At 38.1% G+C, this 22183-nt stretch overlaps 1 protein-coding gene across 5 annotated transcripts; it reads right to left on the bottom strand.

Annotated features, from left to right (window-relative positions):
• Positions 1–21330, bottom strand: mis18bp1 (MIS18 binding protein 1). 5 transcript variants are annotated; one of them, XM_053633519.1, is made up of 17 exons: positions 20180–21330; positions 19991–20095; positions 18762–18857; positions 17648–17964; positions 17399–17472; positions 16819–16940; positions 16639–16729; positions 16419–16528; positions 15965–16131; positions 15773–15842; positions 6782–7772; positions 4679–4848; positions 4405–4544; positions 3297–3439; positions 2984–3062; positions 1335–1386; positions 1–1232 (listed from the first exon to the last, which is right to left on the bottom strand). In XM_053633519.1, the coding sequence occupies exons 1-17, from the start codon at positions 20703–20705 to the stop codon at positions 1114–1116; spliced, it is 3372 nt and encodes a 1123-aa protein (XP_053489494.1). In that variant the 5' UTR covers positions 20706–21330; the 3' UTR covers positions 1–1113. The 5 variants fall into 5 exon arrangements, 1 of the variants encoding a protein (XP_053489494.1); XR_008386822.1 differs by having other exon boundaries at positions 1186–1232; positions 1335–3062; positions 20180–20759; positions 20867–21330; XR_008386823.1 differs by having other exon boundaries at positions 1186–1232; positions 1335–3062; positions 20180–20759; positions 21192–21330.
• Positions 21331–22183: the final 853 nt, after the last annotated feature.

The following is a 22183-nucleotide window of genomic DNA, read 5'->3' as shown; positions in this document are numbered from 1 at the left end:
AAAAGCCCGGTGACCATCCTCCAAGTGGGGTGATTCCAGAATTTTTGCCAGGGGTTGTATATGCATGTGTACCTTGTAATGTGCTCTAGAGACCAGTTTTTGCTCCAAGGTGCTAGGACCATCCTTAGTCGAGATAGAGGTTTCTGTAAACAGCTGTATAACCAAAATTTTTTGTGTGACATGACACAAACATGGTCGTAATTATGAAAATGGTTGAGCAACCTGCATTGGCCCACTTGAGATGGAATGAGCCTTTTGTGTATTGTATACATGGTAGCGTAGTGTCCAATATGATGGATGTAAATATGACAATACTAAATTGTCAATTCTACCAAGTATTAAGATGCAAGCCTTAGTGTGCTGCAGAATACTACATAAATTGACAAAATGTCACCCTTGGCACACCATACTGCAGAATTAAATAACACCACCTTAAGAGTGATTAAAATACTTTATTTATTCAAGTGAAAATTGTCAGAAGGGACTCAACATTACTGTAGACTACAGAAGAACACCACCCACAGAAAACACCAGGACCTGATGCAATTTCCTTTTTTAAAATGAACCGCTAGCTATAGTTATTACGTACATAGTGCAGAGGAATTTGTATTTTTAGTTCTGCAATGACTTGTAGGTTTAAGGGGCAAGATACCTAGAGCTTGGTTAAAAAAACAGTATTCCGTTTAGTAGCCAAGACAACTTTGTTTACAATTAAAAAAAAATTAACTAAAAAGTCTTCTTTTTTTTTTTTAAATCAGAATTTTAAAATGGTAGTGGATTTACAAAATGAAATCCAAACAGATAAATCCAAATAGCTAGCTGGTCACTTTATGCTAAGCACTCACCAATTGCAAATTTTTTTTAAAAAAAGGATATAAAACATTTCATGTAACTTTTTATAAATATTTACAAAATTGTCAGATTCTGAAGGCTGGGATGTTGACCCCATACATTAACAAACATAAGAAAAATAGGGAATGTTTGCTTGGTGCATTTGAACATAACCAAAACACTTCTTTTAAAAATCCATCAAAACACTGTCCTAGGGTTACGATGCAATGGCAACCTATTCAACCTATACAGGCTTGTAATTACAGACTATTTTTGTATTATTCAATATTCATCCATAAAATAATCATCCTCCTCCTCCTCCTCCTCCTCCTCCTCTCCGGTGATTGATGGACCGTCCTTGTCAGAGAGCATGTTCCAAACAACAAAGTTATCATCTTCAGCTGTATGAAGAGAAATAAAAAGAAACACTAAAGCCTGAAAGTCATTTTCAAAAACAGTACTTCTGATGCATGAACACTTTTATAGTGTACCAGATCACATACCCACACATCTCTTCTTTGTTTTCCTTACTGATGGAACAGGTGTGAACTTGTCCTGCGGAAAAGCATTACTGTTAAATAAGACAACATAAAGACGAGATCAAAAAGTACAACATAAAAATTCTATTCAGCTTTGTACACAGCTGGCTGGCTGAACGAGTCTCTGGGGGGGGGGGGGGGGGGTGTCATTCACAGAATTTTAAACGCGTTGAAGGAAATGTTTGAAGGCCATCTATCATTCTGATCGATAAAGTAAGACATTCAATCTATTAAAAAAAACAAACAAACAAACAAAAAAAAACATACAGCTATTTCTCGTTGAGATATTTGAGCTAGCTTGTATATACATTAAAATATTATATACCAGCGTGTGGTTGAGTTCTCGAATCGGATCGGTCAGAAGATATGCATTATTTTGAAGTTGTAGATTCAGCTGTAACATGATCGATATGTTTCTATTTATGCACTTATTCTAATACATTATTATTATTATTTCTATAGTAACAGCTCACACACAGTGGCTTATATGGCAGATGCGCCACATAATCTAAGACTAATAATAAATGTTTGTTATTTATTTATTACATACATTGTTTAACATTGATGAGATGTTTTTTGTAAGGACATTTAGTTAACATTTATGAAAGGAGTCTCAGTTGTCAGCGCTTTGTAACAGTCACAGTACTTTGTAAAGTTTCCCAATGCAGGAAAGTCTTTAGGGTGGAAGACATTTGGTTTCTCTGTGAAATGACAAGCTACGTTTTTGAGTGAGAGAGAGAGACAGAGAGGGAGAGAGAGAGAGAAAGGCTGGTGAGGGAGTGACTGTTTATCATGGCTATAACATATGCGATAAAGGAAACAACATTAAATCTTAACAATAAACCTTTAAAATGGACATGCCATTCATTAAGAAACTAAACTTTGCAATAGCAGAAATTAATACAAAATCAAGGAGAAACCGTGATATACACAGGAGCTTGCAATTTTTCAAAATTATCGCAGATTTGGGCCAAGAGGTGTCATGTGACATCATCACAATCCATATTCATAAGTCCTTTTCGATTCATGTGCGTCAAACAGGAGTACATCACTGTGAAAGACCGTGCAAAACAATTTCAACAATTCAAGCAGCTTTTCCTGCAAAAAAAAAAACTTTTGAGAAAAGCTGCAGAAAATCAAGCATTTTTGCCTGCAACAATCACAAAAAACTCAGCAGTAAATCAGTCTGTACAGGATTTCGCTAAGCTTCATCTGGAGTATACCATTAGATCACAGTTGGGATTTGCTATCATTCATGCATACAAGTACATAAACAATGTTAAAAGTGGAAACGGGGCCGCTGCTATGCAAGACAGCATATCAAAAGACCATCACTGGAGAAAGGTGTCAATTGTTGAACTGGCAAATAAATAGGAAATGGCAGATAAAAAGACTGAAAATTTTTGCAACCCTGTCTGTTAATGTAACAGATAATGATTTAATGTAACCCCTGCTTGGAGGAAGCATGTGTGAGTCTTCACCCTCCCCAGTTGGTAGCTGTTGTATAAGCAGGCCGGTGGGTGGGTTTTGGCAAGTGACCGGGGGGATCTATCAATCAAATAAATAAACAAACAAAAACAGTTAGCATGGGTCATTTGTAAAGTCACACGTACCTTAGGGCTGCCTTTTCTTCCATGGTTGCCTTGCCTTTTTACCTTCTGTAGGTGGTAAATATACTTATCATTGTTGTCCCTTAGACAGAAAGAAGAGAAGTTACACCTCACTCACACCATGGTCAAAGTCACTGATATCACATTTTTCCCCCCATTCTGCTGACTGATGTGAACATTAACTGAAGATCATGACCTGTATCTGCATGACATTATACATTGTGCTACTGCCATAGATAAAGTGCCACTGAGTGTATATAAATGCATACGATTTACAAAATGAAAATTATTTGGTATATAGCTTAACAGCGCCTACCTGTTGATAGAGTGCAGCATTCCTGGGGTAATGTGCAAACACTGAGGTGTTTTCACCGAAGAAAACATGGTTGAGCTGGGAGTTTGTGGATTTTGTAGATGGCCAAAATCTGGCTCATCTCCATTTGTTGACCATACAGGCAACTGCATAAAAATCAGCAGTTAGTTTTACATATACCTTTTACGCATTTGTTTTCCCCTTCTAAAACAGACCACCATATTTACATTTGATCATCTTATTTGAGGGAGTATTGCTAAAGAGTCAGCATGAAATCACTGCATTTTAAGGACTTTGACTTTATTTTCAATTCAAAAGGAATGATCTTGAAAATTGATGAACTTGACAAATAGTAATGACCAGACACACAGGTTAAACTAAACAATTCTCTTCACAACTAATGAAAGTCACTTACGTGCATTCTTTTTTTGCAAAATACTAAGAGGCCTTTAAAGTGCTCTGCTCAGATTCTATTGCACGACTATGCAAATTTTACAACTTAATCAAACTCTGAAGCATACTTGGTTCCAGGAATGACAAAACATTTACTGACAGTTCTCTGGCCACTTCATAACAGTATTTCCAAATTCTAGCATTTTCTCTTCTGATTCAGATAGTCAGATAATTAACAAACCTTTCATTTTGATCAGGCATGTTAGTACAAATTAAGCTTGTATGTGCAATAGACACTCTTAGACAATCGTACAGTATGTCTCAGGATTTAGCCACACAATTCAGAGGGTCCAGGTCTCCACTTAAGCACAATACAGCGCAGCAACACACAGAGCACTTGCAGTGGCTAATTCAGCTGATTTGGTATTTTGGATGCAGAAAAAATAAACACCTAGCTCATTCTCACTGATAAGAGTTATGATTCAGGATGTTTAGAACTGGGGACATGCTCTAGCTGATAAAGGGGCCAATTAAAAATCCCACCCCCCGCAAAAAAAAGTATAACGCATATGATCTAACTTGCATCCAACCTGACTTTCATATAATCATACAGACATCATGTACAGTCAGGTCCATAAATAGTTTGACATTGCGCTGGTCTAATCTCCTACAAGAATTCGACAAAGCTGTAACAAAAGCAGAAGCAGAGGGCTTTCACCTTGATTTGTTTACTGCGCATTGGTGAGCCGGCAAATATGTCATCATGATCATCTTTGGACATATGATCCAAAAAGTTCCACATCTGTTTCTTCCTCTTGAGTGTTCCAACCTTAGCAGTAATTGGAGCCATTTCTTTTGCTGGAAATAGTTAAATTTGCTTGTGACAGGCTGAGTACCAACAGTACCTTTAAATAGTCTTTACAGTAAATGACTATGCCAACACTACATGGCTGTAAACCATCTAATAGACTTGTTAGAATAAAAAGAATTACCTGGTTCATCTGTTTTAGAAGTCTTTGCCTTATGTCTTCCTTTGGATCGTCCATGAGTTTGGTAAAGTGCAGTGTACTGTTTCTGGCACTCCTCAGCTGAACGTGTGCCAACGACCAGTGAGACATTTACCCAGTAACCATTCTTGTGCTTGGGTAATGAGTTCACAGCCCTAGGTAGGTCAACATATACAGGTGCATCTCAAAAAATTAGAATATCGTGGAAAAGTAAATTTTTTCCCATAATTTAATTCATAAAGTGAAAGTTCCTTTCACATATTCTAGATTCATTACACAAAGTGAAATATTTCAAGCCTTTTTTTTTTTTGGTTTTAATCTTGATGATTATGGCTTACAGCTCATGGACATAAAAAATCCAGTACCTCAAAATATTAGAATAAAGAATTTATAATACAGAAATGTCGACCTTCTGAAAAGTATGTTAATTTATGCACTCAATAGTTGGTCAGGGCTGCTTTTCCACGAATTCCTGCATCAATGCGGTGTGGCATGGAGGCAATCAGCCTGTGCACTGATGAGGTGCTATGGAAGCCCAGCTTGCTTTGATAGCGCCCATCAGCTCGTCTGTATTGATGGGTCTGGTGTCTATAATAGATTCTCTATGGGGTTCAGGTCAGGCGAGTTGGCTGGCCAATCAAGCACAGTAATACCATGGTCAGCAAACCAGTTACTAGTAGTTTTGGCACTGTGGAGCGGTGCCAAGTCCAGCTGGAAAAGGAAATCAGCATCTCCATAAAGCTTGTCAGCAGATGGAAGAAGTCCTTCAAAATCTCCTGGTGGACGCTGCATTGACTCTCGACTTGAGAAAGTACAGTGGACCAACACCAGCAGATGACATGGCACCTCAAATCATCACTGACTGTGGAAACTTCACACTGGACTTCAAGCAGCTTGGATTTTGTGCCTCTCCACTCTTCCTCCAGACTATCGGACCTTGATTTCAAAATGAGATGCAAAATGTACTTTTCATCTTCCCATGATTGTGGCTGTGTGTACTGAACCAGACTGAGAGATCAAAGGCTCAGGAAACCTTTGCAGGTGTTTTGAGTCAATTAGCTGATGAGAACTCTTTTCAGGTTGACATTTCTGCATTATAAATTCTTTATTCTAATATTTTGAGATACTGGATTTTTGATTTCCATGAGCTGTAAGCCGTAATCATCAACATTAAAACAAAAAAAAGGCTTGAAATATTACACTTTATGTCTAATGAATCTAGAATATATGAAAGTTCTACTTTTTGAATAAAATTTCAGGGGGGGAAAAAAACAAACTTTGACAATATTAAATTTTTTTTTAGATGCACCTGTAGGCCAAAATACACAACATATCCATGTTTCCTTATACGTGGTAAACACTTCACTGAAATAACATTTAGCTGCATGTATGAAAAGGCTACTACCATTGTAATAATAATAATAATAATAATAATAATATAGTAGTAGTATCGATTCATGTTTGGAAGAAGCCAAAGGAGGCCGTCAACCCAAAAAGCCTGCGGCCAACTGTCAAATACATTGGATGATCTATAACGGCATGGGTAGCCAACTCATGGAAATCATTAGATCCAATGATTGCATAGGTATAACAACCAGCACACCTTTCCACGTGAAAGATTGTATAGTCTGAGCCTTGTCTGCAATTATGTATTGAGGGGATAGGTGGACTTGGGGGGGGGGGGGGGGGGTCGGTCGGTGTATGTATACCTACATAGAATGAATTAAGGCGGTTTGGTCCCTTAGACTTTCATCTTTAATGAAATTTAAGCTCTGTTTTATGAAGAGCTAACAAAAGTCTTTTCCCCAATTTTTGTGATATTGCATTGGGGCTTACTAGATCCATTTCCTCTGATCACTTTAACAGTATTTCTAACAATTCTAACAATAAAAAGGTTTTGCGGTCAGACTATACTTTGGGGGTACAACTGAATTAAAAGTAAATGAAGTAAATTTTGTTGGGCTTTAGTGGATTCATAAGAATAGAAGTGTTAAATGTAGGCAGCCATTTTGGTCCACATATTCTTCAATGTAAAGGACCACTCTGACCTATTACAATAAAGATAGACTACAAAAAAGAATGGCTTACTCATTAAGTTTATGCAACTCTTTATCGGTCCATGCTCCTTCTAGCGCATCTTGTTCGATCTCAGGGTGCTTTGCAGTTTGCTCCTTCTTGTTTCTTCTGCTTACTGATGACTTTGGTTTCCTGCCAGTGTTATCCGACACATGAAACTGAGGATTATCTGTCTTTTCAGATTGTTCAGGATGTTTATCAACCAGGAGGGCATGTCCATTCGTTGTCCTTTCAGAAGCTCCAGCGTGTTCCCTTTGTCTTGTCCTCTTCAGAGTAGGCTTTGAATTCTTGCTTTTATCTTCTCTAATCAGCTCTGAAGGGAGACTTTCATCACCAGCATCGGACTTTACATAATTGTTATAATTCTGTGGAACCTTCTTTTGCCTCCGTGTGTTCTTTTTATTTGTCACTTTACCCTGTTGCGTAGAGAAACGAGAGTCCTCAATCTCAGACATGGTAACACTCGGTGGAACTAGTTTGCTTTTCTGCACCAAGGCTTTTCTTCTGCATCCTTTTCTAGGCACTGGTGGTGTAAATAAGTGATCTGAATCTGCACTTTTCTGAACTTGAGATTGTGTGGAACTGGTGTCAGAGTCTGAGCATGGAGTGGAGCGCTTCTCCCTCTGAACTACTCTCTGCAGATGCTTTCGGTTGAGCCGTGTTTGAATTTTTCCCTCAGGGGCCTGGAATGCAGAAACACCATCTTCATCTGAAGTACAATACGGACCAAACTTGAACACCTCAGACTCCGAGTCCGTCGAGTTTCTCACTCTAGAATATGACCGTCCCCTCCTGAGGTACATTTGCTCAGACTGTGCTTGCTGAGGAGAAAGCTGTTTGGCAGCGGCTTTTTCTGATCCAGAGTCTGAATTGAAAACTGCATCATGAGAGTTCTTCTGTGAAGCATTTTCCCATGCTTTGGTTCCCTCAGTCCTCCAAGACTTATGTTGTTTAACACGTCTCCTTGATGCCAAAGTATCCTCATCATTGCTGTTTTGCATTTCTGTCAACAATCAACAATATAAAGCAACCCAACATAACACAAAATAACGCATAAGCAAAACTAGGGAAGCATCAACACCAGGCTTGTGTGATATTACAATTTAATTACACAAATTGAACATAACCAGACCTGCCAAATTTTACTGCATAGGACCTCTGCTATTTACCATTAATTTAAACAAACATTTTCTCCCCAATAAAACAGATGAACTGATAAACGTATTAATCTGGAATTATTTGCACAGGTGTTGTTCTATAAAGCTGTGTTGTGACAACATCCACTGTTAAGAGCACTATATACAGTGCCTCCACTAACATTGGTACCCTTGGTAAATATGAGCAAAGAAGGCTGTGAACAACTGTCTATTATTTAACCTTTTGAGCTTTAAAAAAAAAAAATCACAAAAATACTCTGCTCTCATGGATATCAAACAATTGCAAAAAAAAACAAAAAAAAAAAACACCTGTGTTAAATATGTGTGCAACAATTATTGGCACCCCTATGAATTCATATGAGAAAAATTTATATTTACATTTTTTAGTACACCTGAGTGACTAGGAACAGGAAATTGTTTAACCATGACTTCCTGTTTCACAGGGACATAAATATGAGGTTCCTTTTGTCATTCATCACAATGGGTAGGATCAAGGAATATAGTGGTGATGTGCAACAAAAGGTTGTTGAGCTTCACAAAATGTGAAGTGGCTGTAAGAATATAGCAAGAGCATTGAAAATGCCCACTTCCACCATCAGGGCAATAATAAAGAAGTTCCAGTCAACTGGAAATGTTATGAATCGACCTGGAATTAGATGCATCTGTATATTTTCTCAACGCAATGTGAAGATGGTTCAAGTGGCCAAAAAATCTCCAAGGATCACAGCTGGAGAATTGCAGAAGTTAGTTGTGTCTTGGGGTCAGAAAGGCTCCAAAACTACAATCCGAAGTCACCTATATCACCACAAGTTGTTTGAAAGGGTTTCAAGAAAAAAGCCTCTACTCTCATCCTAAAGCAAACTCAAGTTTCTTCAGTTTGCTAGACACTACTGGACCTTCAAATGGGATCAGGTTCTATGGTCAGATGAAACCAAAATAGAGCTTTTTGGTTTTTGGGTGCACACAGAGAGATCGCCATATGGAAAAGTACCTCATGCCCATGGTTAAATATGGTGGTGGCTCTAATGTTTTGGGGCTGTTTTTCTGCCTGGACAAATTGTTAGGATACATGGCATCATGGACTATCAAATATCAACAGATATTAAATGAAAACCTGACTGCCTCTGCCAGAAAGCTTAAAATGGGCTGTGGTTGGATCTTCCAGCAGGACAATGATCCAAAACATACATCACAATCAACACAAAAATGGTTTACTGACCACAAAATCAAGGTCCTGCCATAGCCATCCCAGTCCCAAGAATTAAAACCCATAGAAAACCTGTGGGGTGAACTGAAGAGGAGAATCGAAATTTTAAGGATCTGGAGAAATTCTGTATGGAGGAATGGTGTCAGATCCCTTGCCATGTATTCTCCAACCTCAGGCATTATAGGAGTGGACTCAGAGCTATGATCTTGGCAAAAAAGGAGGGAGCACAAACTATTGACTAAAAGGGTGCCAATAATAGTTGCACACCTATATATATATTATATATATATAAAACCTGTAAAACACAGGTTTGCAATTATTTGATGTCCATGAGAGCAGAGTATTTTTGTGATTTTTTTTTTTTAAGAAAAGATCAAAAGCTTAAACAATAAAGAATTTTCATAGCCTTCTTTTACCATGGGTGCCAATATCAGTGGAAGGCACTATAAATACAATTGAATTTCATTTAACTTTGAATGCTTTTAACTGACACCGCATGGAAGTCCCTCCCCCTTCCCTCACCTCATGTGTCCGTACTTTCTCTCAAGGTAATTTGAGGATATTTTGAGTTCATTAATGTGAAATTCTCTAGTGTCTTCCAAACGTATTGGAACAAGGCCATTTCTTTTGTTTTTTGCTATATGCACTGAAGACATTTGGGTTTGAGATCAAGAAATGATAATGAGAGGATAGATCAAAATTTCGGCTTTCATTTCCATCATATTTACACTCATTGTCTACATTAACAGGAACACCTGTACAACTGCTCATTTATTCAGTTATTCAATCAAACTATCATGTGGCAGCAGCACAATGAATAAAATGCTCTGTAAAACTCCAGAGACTGTTGTGTGTGAAATTCCCAGGAGATCAGCTGTTTCTGAAATACTCAAACCAGCCAATCCGACACCAACAACCATGCTACGATTAAAATCACAGCGCTCGCACTTTTTCTCCATTCTTGATTGATGTGGACATTAACTGAATCTCTTGATCTGTATCTGCATGATTTTATGCATTGTGCTGTTGCCACATGATTGGCTGATGTGCAATCATGCTGCTACATGATTGGCTGCATATCCCTTTCTTGCAATAACTGCATGAAGCCAGCAACCCACTGATATCACCTTTGTCATGCTTTTCCAGGCTTGTACCACAGCTTCTTTCATTTGTTGTGTGTTTTGGGCGAGGGTTTTTCCCCCTTCAGACTCTTCTTCAGGAGATGAATGGTAAATGGTCTGCACTTTTTTTTTTAACCTTAGTGGTTCCAAAGCACTTTACACTTAGTCTCATTCACTTATTCACACACCAATGGTAGCAGAGCTGCCATGCAAGGTGCTACCTTGTCATCAGGAGCAACTTGAAGTTCAGTGTCTTGCCCAAGGACACTTTGGCATACGGAGTCATGTGGGCCGGGAATCAAACCGCCAACCCTATGATTAGTGGACAACCTGAGTCACAGCCGCCCAAATTCATGCTTAACTGGGTTAAGGTCTGATGATTGACTTGGCCAGTCTACAACCTTTCACTTCTCCCCCTGATGAAGCCCTTTGTTGTGCTGGCAGTGTTTTATATCATTTGCTGTATGCTGAAGCTCCCAATTAGATGGAATGCATTTCTCTGTCAACTGGCAGACAGTCTGTTTCTGTAGACTTCTAAATTCAGCTGCTACCCTTATGAGTTATATCATCAATAAACATTAGTGAGCCTGTTCCAGAAGCAATCACACAATCCCAAACCATAACACTAGTTTCATCATGCTTGACTGATGAGCTCGTATGTTTTGGATCACGGGCAGATCCTTTCAATAGCCACACTTTGGCCTTTGCATCACTTTGGTAGAGGTTAATCTTGGTTCTAGAACCTTTGTGGCTCATCTCTGTATTTCTTTGCGAATTCCAATCTGGCCATCTAATTCTTACTGCGGATTGCAATGCCTTCACCCCTGCCCTGTGGAGGCTGTTGGTGAGGTCGCTGACCATTGTTATTGTGTTTTTCACCAGTGGTTTCTTTCATTTACAAGACATTCCAAATTGCTGTATTGGGTATGTCCAATGCTTGTGCAATTGCTATAATAACTTTTCCCAGCTCAAAATTACTTGCTTTGTCCCATAGACAGCTCTAGGTTTACCCTTTTTACAACAAATGCAGTCTTTACAGGTGAAAACCATGGCTCAAACCTAGAGTAGATATTCAGAGCTATTAATTGTTTAAACAATCAATCTAACAGGACACAGCTAGGCAACAAGAATATCACTAATACATCACTTGAAAAATGGGTGGGTTTAAACAAAAAGGTGCCATGTTCTAAGTTGTTTAACACATCTAGATGTAAATATCAGGAAATGAAAGCTAGAACTCTGAGCTAGTCATCTTTTGTCTGGTCCTGGGCAGAGTTTCTGTGCATTTTCATCCTGTGTCTGCATGGGTTTCCACTGGGTTCTCCAGTTTCCACCCACCTCCCAAAAACAAGCTTGGCTAAGATAAATTGGAGGGAGTGAGTGAGTGAGTGAGTGAGTTCTGCCAGCATTCCTAGGAATGGCTCCGAATAAACCATAACCTTGATCAGGATAAATCAATTACTAAAATTATATCAGTAAGTAAAATCATGACAGGGCATATACCTACAGTTGAGGCAAAACATTTACCTACACAAAACATATTTGAACTCAATATATTGCACGTTACCATACAATTCTTTTGGAAAGTCAATTATGGCATCTTTGTTCACATCAGATGTAATTTAAAAACAACTGATTAGAGACAGACTTATTTCAGCCTTAATTTACTATCTCAGACTTCCAGTTTGCATACACCAAGTTGACTGCCTCTTAAAACAGTCTGGAAGATACAAGAGACTAGTTAGTGTTGTACTTCCAGGCACTGATGACCTGCTGCTGTTTCTCGCCAATTGTTCCCTCATATTTTCTAATTATATATACAATTATTACCGATTTATTTATTTTTACCATACTCCAACCCCTCTTTTCATCAAATGTGGTACATGATTATAAATATCTGGGAGTTGATTTTGACAGTAAGCTTTAACATCTGTAGAAACATACTGTAGATGTTGCACCAGGCTGTAGTAGCCAGTGCCATTTTATATGCCGTGTTTATATGCTGCAGAACTCCTAGACATCATGGACCATGGCTCTCACCCAGGCCCAGATTGACACAGTGTGGTGCCCTAGCCCCACCCACCCTTTATATGTTAAAAATATCATAATAATTTACATTTACTATGGCTACACAGATTTACATGAACATATAGCTAAAGTACAGGCTCACCACACATGAATGTGAAGCATGTAAACTTTTGAACCACTGAGAATCTGTCTCAAAGCTATTGTTTTATTTATATATTATATATTTTTATATATATATATATATATATATAAAACAAGTCTGAATTTAGCCTTGGGGTGTGTAAACATATGACTTCAACTGTATGTTTTTTGAATGGGAAATAATGGTGACGGTCAAGGGGGCCATTAACACGGTCATGAGACGCAAACTCTTTCAGGGCCTGTTACATGTGATACAATTCTGGCATGAAGAGGAGGCGATGCAGTTTTTGTTAAACAAAAAAAAAACAAACACATGTACCAACTTTGGAAAATAAAATGTACAAAGATCACATTTCCAAAGTTTTAAGTTATTGCCATCTTTGCAAAGAATGATTTTAGCTGGTGGGGTAGAGTGGGAGTGAAGATAGTGTTCATGATTTATCTTCAGTAACTACTTTATCTTCGACTCATGGTGAATCCAGAGCCTAACCCTAGGTAACACTGGGCACAGGGCAGGAATATTCACCCTAGATGGGACATCCCATGGCACCAGTCATGCACACATTCACACCTAGGGGCAATTTAGTATACCCAATCTGCATACATGCATGTTTTTAGACAGTGGGAGGAAGCCGGAAAACCTGGAGGAAACCAACGCAAACACAGGGAGAACATGTGAAACTGCAGACAGTAACCTAAGCTCAGGATTGAACCCAGTACCCTGGAGCTGTGAGGTGACAACACTACCCGCTGTACCAAGCTACCACCCTTCTGTTGATTGTGTAAGTTGTTAAAAAAAAACCAAAAAAAAAAAAACCATCATCATCTGAAATGATGGCATGTTTAGCAATTAGGAACAATTCATTAATATCATTAAATTTTTGTTTTATTAACTTTATATTTTTAAGTTTTATGGTACTTTGATATAGTGGATGTTTTTTGAGAACAATAATAAATAATAATAATAAAAACTATAAATGAGTGATGTAAAACAAATAATATACACTATTGGTCAAAAGTTTGGGGTCACCCAACAAAGGTCACATTTTTAAATGAAAATTCATATTTTATTCATCAAATGAGCTGAAAATGAACAAAAAAATGTAGTTAAGACATATACAAGGTTAGAAATAATGATTTTTGTTTGGAATAAGAATTGTGTCCTTTCGTTAAAGAATCATCCCATTGCAGCAATTACAGCCTTGCAGACCTTTTGTTGAGGTAATCTGAAGAAACTTCACCCAATGCTACTTGAAGCAACACCCACAAGTTTTGCTTTTTATGAGCCATACACTCAAGCTGCTTCCACAAAGCTCAATAGGGTTGAGATCTGGTGACTGCACAGGCTAGTTCTTGCATAGTTTGGAGCTGTGCTTTGAATCATGGTCCCGTTGTAGGAGTTGAGACTGGTGTTTTACGGGTACCATTCAATGAAGCTGCCAGTTGAGGACCTGTGAGATGTCAGTTTCTCAAATTAGAGACTCTGATGTACTTGTCCTCTTGCACCAGGGCCTCCCTCTATCTATCCCGGTTAGAGCCAATTTGTGCTGTTCGTTGAAGAGAGTAATACACACCATGGTATGAAATCTTCAGCTTCTTGCCAATTTGTCATATGGAATAGCCTTCCTTTCTTAGAACAATAATAGTCTGACGAGTTTCAGAAGAGAGTTGTTTTTTTCCTGCCATTTTCAGTCTATAATTGACCAAAAAAGGCTCAATCTACAAATACTCAACTAGCTTAAAGAAGGACACTTTTTTTGCTTCTTACACAGCATGCTAACATAATTGCAAAAGGGTTTTCTAATGACCAATTAGTCTTTTAACATGATAAACCTGCATTAGCTATCACAATGTGCTATTGGAACACAAGAGAGATGGTTGCTGAAAATAACCCTCTTTACGCCTATGTAGATATTCCATTAAAAATAAGATGTTTCCAGCTATAATATTCATTTACAACAACATTAACAATGTCTAGACTGTATGTAAAATTTCCAATGTAATGTTATTTTAATTGAAAATTCTTTCAAAACCAAAGGAATTTGTAAGTGACCCCGAACTTTTGACCAGTAGTGTAGAGCCACTGAATTAAAAAAAATGTATTTTGTATATTACACCAATTTATTGCTAATTTATTGGCATAGGGACAAATCTTGATGCAGTATTGGAATATGAACTACATGTAAGGGTTAAAATTCTATGGAATTTAAACAGTATTAGTATCGTAAGGGTAGCCAAGCTGAGTGCAGTAGTATCAGTGAATAAGGTCATTATAAGTAACCATAAGGTGCCCTAAAGTGCACTAGCTGGTGAAAAGAAATGTTTGTGTCTCAGTACTTACAGAACTGCAATGTGGTTACCCCCTACAGTTTCTGTTCACTGCTCCTTGCTTGTGAATACCAATGGGTCTCATTAAGCTTGCTAATGCGTAGTCAGTGTTACGTCGCACACTGCAGCACTGCCCCCACCTTTGTTTTTGCTTTTTTATAGTAACAAAAAACATTTAGTTCAGTTAGAGAACGGACGCTACGATTAAAAACTGAACGTGTCTGCTCAATTCAGCATGAGCCGATTGAGCACAGATAAGCAGGAGTCAGATTTCATTTATCACGTGAAGAGAGTGATGCGAGCTGACTGACAAGACGATGGCGGAAAATTTGGTTTCAAAAGTTGTATGTTTAATATAAGCGAGTTTGTCATTGTACAGTTTTGTTGTTGGGTTTTTCCATTAAGAATAATAATGAATCCACCATTCAAGCAATTGCCACCCCCGAATTGACACCAATTCGAAAGCGATTTAAAAGTGTGTGTGGAGGGGGCGGTTTGGGAGCCCCTCCCCACAACCGACTTCAAATCATATAATTTGCATGGATTACCACACTTTTATCCATGGGTTATGCTATTTAAATGTTATTAGTGCGGCAATGTACAGGATGTAGGGCGGTGTTCTACCAATCTGGTTTATAGACAGTGAAGTTGTCACAATTCCTGCTATTTTATATGTGTAAACCAACCCTGTAAAGCCTACACTATGTGACAGGGTTGCAGTTTGGGCCTGGCCAAAGAAATCCTGAAGAAAAGGGCACAGATCTCAGAAACTACAACCAACCATATGGCATGTTCAAGCAACAACAGCCTGGCTTGTTGGCTAAAAGTTCACATACATTACATCGGCCTTGCGCGAGCCCTAAACAAGCATGAGTAAATAAGCAACGTATTGGACCAATACCCAAAAGCAGTATCAGTGCTGTGTCACTAGGCACTAGTGTGTCTAGTGTCTAGGCATTAGTGTGTCACTAGGCAAAACACTATAAAAACATTAACGAAAAGATAAGATCATAAATCTTACCAGATTTGTAGACTGGCTGTTCTTTGGGCAATTTTAGTGGCTTTAAACGTACCACTGGTCTTGTTTTTGGCTAAAAAAAAACCCCAACAAAAACCCCAAAACAAAAATTATTAAATTGCATTAAGAACAAATAAAATCTTAAAAAAATCTTTCACAGATGGAAAAAAAAAGATGCAGAATAGAACTGAATACCGTCAATAAAATGGAGGTTGACGTATAATCCTCATGTACCGTAACATTCATATCGGGCCCTACAGTGATCCTGCCTCCTCTCCAATACTCCAGAGGAGGTTTAATGACACGGCCACTGCGGGAAACTGGAGCACTGTGAGGCTGCACACTGCCTGCAGAACTAACAGCTGCACCAGAGAGAGTTTATCATGTTTTTTCCTTGTGTAAATTCATACAAACACACCCTTTGTTGAAAATCTACATATTGAAAATGTACTTTTCTTGCCATCCTTGAGATATAAGTGTAAAAGATGAATTGTCTACACAGTTATTTTGCTGACTGTAGCTGTATGTAATTAATAGTTTGCCATCACATTTTCTACTCTCAGAATAGATTAATTAGGATTTTACACAGCAGAAATTGAAAAAGTGCAACCTAAAAATTTTCACTGTGTATTACAATTAGCAGACTTACGTGTCACCTGGTCCTTTGACTTAAGTTGTTTGGATATTTGTTTTCTGGAGGGCCGTTTCTTTTGTGGTTCACATGGTGCTGACTTGTTCCTCTGTCGATTTTTTCCACTTCTAAAATGAATAAACACTTTATGAAGCAACCACATTGCAAGCTTCTCATGAAGTCCCCTATAAAGGGAAACCAATATAAAGAAGCACCTCAAAATACATCAGAAACATACCCATCATTATCAGCCAAGAATTTATTCAGGTACTCCTTCCACATTTCCGGAAAGCCAAAAAGAAACTTCTTCAAAAACCATGAAGGAAATGCTGGGGAAGATACATTTCAGTTAGACCACAAAAGCAGGAAGAACTGGAATGAAATCAGATTGATAATTTGTACAAAAATAATTGCTCACATGTAGTGTGGTAGTGTGACATCTTTCCAACAAGAACATAGGTTCCCCCAGATGCAGTCTTAACTATGTTACTTGAAACTCGCTCAGTGATGCAACTACTGTGCCAAGGGATCTTGCTGTCTCTATTCAGAGGAAAATGTTTGAGACATGTCTAAGCACAAAAATTTAGCTGCCTGCAAATGCAGACAGTTGAAGAGGGATTAAAAGTTCTGAAAGCTGAAAATATATCACTTGCATTTTCATCTTTTTCAACTTAATGGACAAAAAACAAAAGCATTACATTTACATCTATGGTATTTAGCAGATGCTCTTATCCAGGGCGACTTACATTTCTCTCATTTATACAACTGAGCAGTTGAGGGTTAAGGGCCTTGCCCAAGGGCCCACCAGTGGTAGCTTGGCAGTGCTGGGGCTTGGACTCCTGATCAGCAACACAGAGCCTTTAACCACCGAGCCACCACTGCCCAACCTACCACTGCATTAACATCTGCACATTAGAAGGAATTTTATTCTAATGTTTGTAGCTAAGAAACAAAGTGTTGCGTCCATGTGGAAATAATGATCTATAAGATGAACTTACATTCGTATGCCATCAACAATAAGTTCTTTGTTGTGTAGTTTCAAGATCCAATCTCTTAACTGAATCCCATTCACCTAACATTCAGATTGGATACAAATAATTGACCATAACGAAACAGGCAAGGAACATATTGTACATAGGATGTGATTCAACTTGTTCCCATGTTTACAATAATGAAATTTAAAAAACAGATTACAAAGAAACAGACATACAAACAAACAAATAATTAGTGTCAAAATCTTTACTTACATTCGTACTTCCATCCAGAGCTTGATCTATTTCTTTAGTCTGCTGTTTGGCCTTAACTGCTGCCATTTGCTTCCGGGGGATGGAGATGCGGGGTGATAGCTGCAGGAGAGAATCCTCCATCAGATTAGGATGCGTCCGAGGTGGTGCGTCTAAATGCTCACACTGCCTATTAGACATTTTCTCTGGTCTTTGTGGCTCTGGCTGGCTTCGGGCAGCAATGTCCAATGTCTGAAGTGTATTCACCCTATTGCAGTCATCATCTACTGCACCTTCTGATTCGTCCTTTACACTCATCTCACCAAACACACCATGATAACCTGCAATCGACAGAAGGGACGTGCATAACTAAGGGCGTTTTCACAGCTGGCTCGTTTGGAGCGTTTGTTTCGGAACATGATGCGCTTTCTCCCTTGGTTCGGTTCGTTTAGACATATATAAACATGGCAATCGCACCTGAACAAGGTGGTCTGGGCCCAATTGCAAAGGCTTGTGGTAAGAAAGCAATCCGACCCAACGGACCAATCTGTATAGCAATGCATGATGGGAATGGCGTTATTTTAAAAGCGTGTTTATTTTTCTAATTGCTCGCAGAATTAATCGTGGTTTAACTTGGACCAAAGACAAGGTAAAATGCCTCATTGTAATTTGTTCTGACGAGCAACTTTCGTAAACGCATGAAAACACAGACGTTTACAAAGTGTTTAGCGAGCATCTCAATGAGACGGGCTTTAAGTCCTCTGTGGAACATAGAAATTAGATACATCATAATAACTACAGCTAAAAAGAAAGCCACAATAAGCTCACCGAACCGCTGGCTATCCATCTTGATGGATGACCTCTATAAGTGGAAGCCCGGAACATAAACAGGCGCACACTGACCAATGAGAGGACAGTTTATTCACATGTGACTTGCATAAACATATTTTGCTTTAAATGTTGCCTTGTGAAAGCGAACCGAGCCAAGGAGAAACACAGCATTGTAACAATTTGCGTCCCCGTTTTGGAACAAAGCACAGATCCCCAGGTCTGAAAACGTCCTTAAGTTATCTATGGATTAAGACCCAAAAAGTTCACAGATAAACATCAAGACAATCGCCAAGGGCAAAGTACTTACTTCTATTTCTGACACGATTCATTAACTGGATTGGCTTTGCAGGTCCTGGCTGAGCAGGTAAGGCGTCAGGCATGCGCTCCAGTAAAACATATGCTTCTGGAGGGAAAGAAATGTAGATTTGCTTCTGCAGTTTTGCATTAAAAGCTTACATAATAGCAAGTGCAACCAAATGCAGATAAGCACTAGAAATGACACCACTCTGATATCCATTATCAGGTTGACCAACAGAAAATTTAATGCAATTAAGCAACATGACCCAACAGAACAATGTAATTGAGCGTAATGTAAAAAACAAAATAGGTCAACCAATAATACTAATACTAGCCACTTAAGCTGCCATAATGACAAGCGGTGAGCTATTCAGCAATATTATACTGGAATTGCTGTTCTTTTAAGCTAATTTTGCACACATTTGCACTGTGATTTTTCTGCAAAAAAAAGTTATGTGAGGGGGAAAAATGCAGCTCATTTATGGCAATGCATTTCTTTCTATAGCATAGTGAAGTGTTTCAATATTTTGAGTAACTGTGATCTTCACTGCAGTGCTTATATTTAAATTTGCTCATTAAGCTTAGTAGTTAAAAAATGTATGGGAAAAGAAAATGTGGTATTGTTCTATCTATAACTGAGCTTAGCATGCTCTCTAAGCTTGGCTGAAAACTGAATATGATCCTTCGTCAAATTTAATTGAGTTCAATAGTGAATTAAAATGCAGACATATATGTTATACATAAATTAGCCATAACTTGTTTGAACACATGGCCGGCTGATTTAGTGACAGCAGAATCTGAAGTTATTTTATATAACAAAATCTTTGTTGAGTGCTTTCAACTTAAAAAGCTCATGTTATGACCCTCTTCATGTCACTCCACTATATTATTAGCATCACAGATTAAAAGCCAATTACCTGCATGTACCTACCGGTACCATTTGCATGATTGAATAATTTGTCATTTAATGTGTGACCAGTGTTTACAGTACTCCTGAGTACTGTCACTAGCATTTTTACTCTAACCCTCAGGTTTAATTATGGCTAAAATTTTCCCAGAGATATCATGCACTTTTTTCTGCCCAACTAGTAAAACTTGGTCTTTATTGCATTGTGTTATTCCTGAGCTGTATTCTGCCTTGATTTGAACTGAAATTGCACTGAATTAAAAAATCTGCCAAACAAATACATGAAAATGAAGGAAATAAATACACTAAAATGAAAATCAACCTAGGCATACCTTGTTTTAGATTTGTGGACTTGCTGGTGCCATTAATTCCAATTTTCTTTTGCTGAGCCTGGGTGAAGGTTTCAGTGAGCATCTTTTCAAGCGCAATAACAGGTTCTGAGAGGGAAAAAATAGAAGACATTTAATTTATGTAAAACAGAAAATCAGTAAATCATAAACTGATAAAATTATATTACTAACTGTGAACCAAGTCAGGGTTATGGTCTCCTTCTATATCAAGTTGTGATGTCATTTGGGGATCTTCTAATTCTGAGATTTTGCTCATGGACTCGGGAGGTGAAAGTGACAGCACATACGTATCCCGTCCTTCTGATGGGGCATCATCAACTGGTGGCTGCTGCATATTTGTGGACAACGAGACACCCCTATCCAGCTGTCTGGGTATGACATTGACTTCTCTGTGCTCTTCTGAGCTCTGCCTCTGAACTTTGGCTTTCAGTCTGGCAAAGACTTTTGCTGGTGTGTCAGTTACTCGTTTCATAGGAATCACCGAGTTGTTAATGGTGCTGAGCTCACAGCTCATGGCTGCTCTGGACACTGCTCGAAGCTGATGATCCTGTACTGTGGAATTCATCACCACTGCAGTGCAGTTTCTGCTTATTCTGTTTGACCGCGCCAGGGTTTCAGTCATGTCCCGCACAGGAGTGTTATAATACAGCTCATGGTGCAGAGGAGATGAGAGACACTTGGCTGGAGAGAGATACATGAGCTATGGAGAAAAGGAGCTGGATACAAGTCCCAGGAGTCATCAGCTATATTCCTAATGGAAAGTGAATAAGGAAAATATAGTATAGTATGTTAATTACTTTTTTTTACAGGTCAAAAGCAAATTCAAATTGTTTTGAAAAGCATAGATATCCAACTAACTTCTGATTTTTTCAATACAGTTCTATAGGTACATCGCCTGCAATAACAGAATATTAACGTAAGCAAAGGATTCAATATCAGAGTAGTACACAAAAACAGGCCATAACATGGGCGTTCGCCTACTACGCTAAATTAGATTGCTTAGTTCATTGACTATCTAGTTTTCGTGACACTGTCAAGCAAACGTTACAATTATTCTGTAGATAGGACTGCACATCGTCGTTGAAAAATTAGTATTACTAATGTATCTTTCTGAAATTAGAAAACTCAGTGATAGTCGCCAACGCGTTAAGCCGTTAATAAGAAACATTTTCTAAAAACAAACCGATTTTCAGCGCAAGATAGACGCCTCATAACACTATAATACCAAACAAGCAACTTCTGAGGATTTGTTGAGTTCCGAAGAAAACAAACTGATGCTAACCGACAAAAACCTCAATCCCCCACCCATCGCAGTTGCATTGAGCGGTTCTTTTTGAATTTTCCCACCGAGCAAACGTGTCGCGTAGCAATTACGTCATATCCGTAAAGTGTGCAACAACCGGATTCGATAGTAGTTTCTCATATAATTTTTTTAAACATTAAACAGATTTATATTCATATCTAGTATTCAACTATATTGTATATAGAATTATATCAACACAGTATAATATTAAATAACTAAATTGTTGTTATACATACTTTTTCTATAGGTATTTTTAATGTTTGCTTGTTGTTTGATTCATAGTCACTTTATCAATCTGACCAAATCCCCGTCGGACCGAAACAATACCTAGGAACAATTGTTCCGCGGCAGTACAGTCAAAGGCAGTATAATAATCCACGACTTATATTATCCATATTTGCCCTACGATGGGTTGGCACCATATATATATATATATATATATATATATATATATATATATATATATATATATATATATATATATATATATATATATATATATAGCAGACCTGTAGCCAGCCTAGTGGAAGGTGGGTCGTTTTTTTCAAAAAGTGGACGTTTCTGCAGTTTTCCCCCTCATTTTGTATTTAATTATTAGGTACAAATACTTCATTTTGGTGACTTTTTATGCACTAATTTGTGCTTAATTTTAACTTGTCTGCTGGTATCTTAATGAGCATGCTTTTTGATGCACCGAAAATATTTACTACAATGTTGTCAAATTGATGACCAAGATCATGTACCACCTTTTTCAGTCCACACACACACACACGCACACACACACACACACACACACACAGTGTTCATAAGTTTAAAGACTACACTAGCAACAGAATACATTTAAGGAACTTTACTGGAATATTATTAAACTA

The sequence above is a fragment of the Ictalurus furcatus genome, chromosome 9 (genome assembly GCF_023375685.1).
Source record: "Ictalurus furcatus strain D&B chromosome 9, Billie_1.0, whole genome shotgun sequence".
NCBI classification, from domain to species: domain Eukaryota; kingdom Metazoa; phylum Chordata; class Actinopteri; order Siluriformes; family Ictaluridae; genus Ictalurus; species Ictalurus furcatus.
This window is presented reverse-complemented; position numbering and strand designations above follow the sequence as displayed.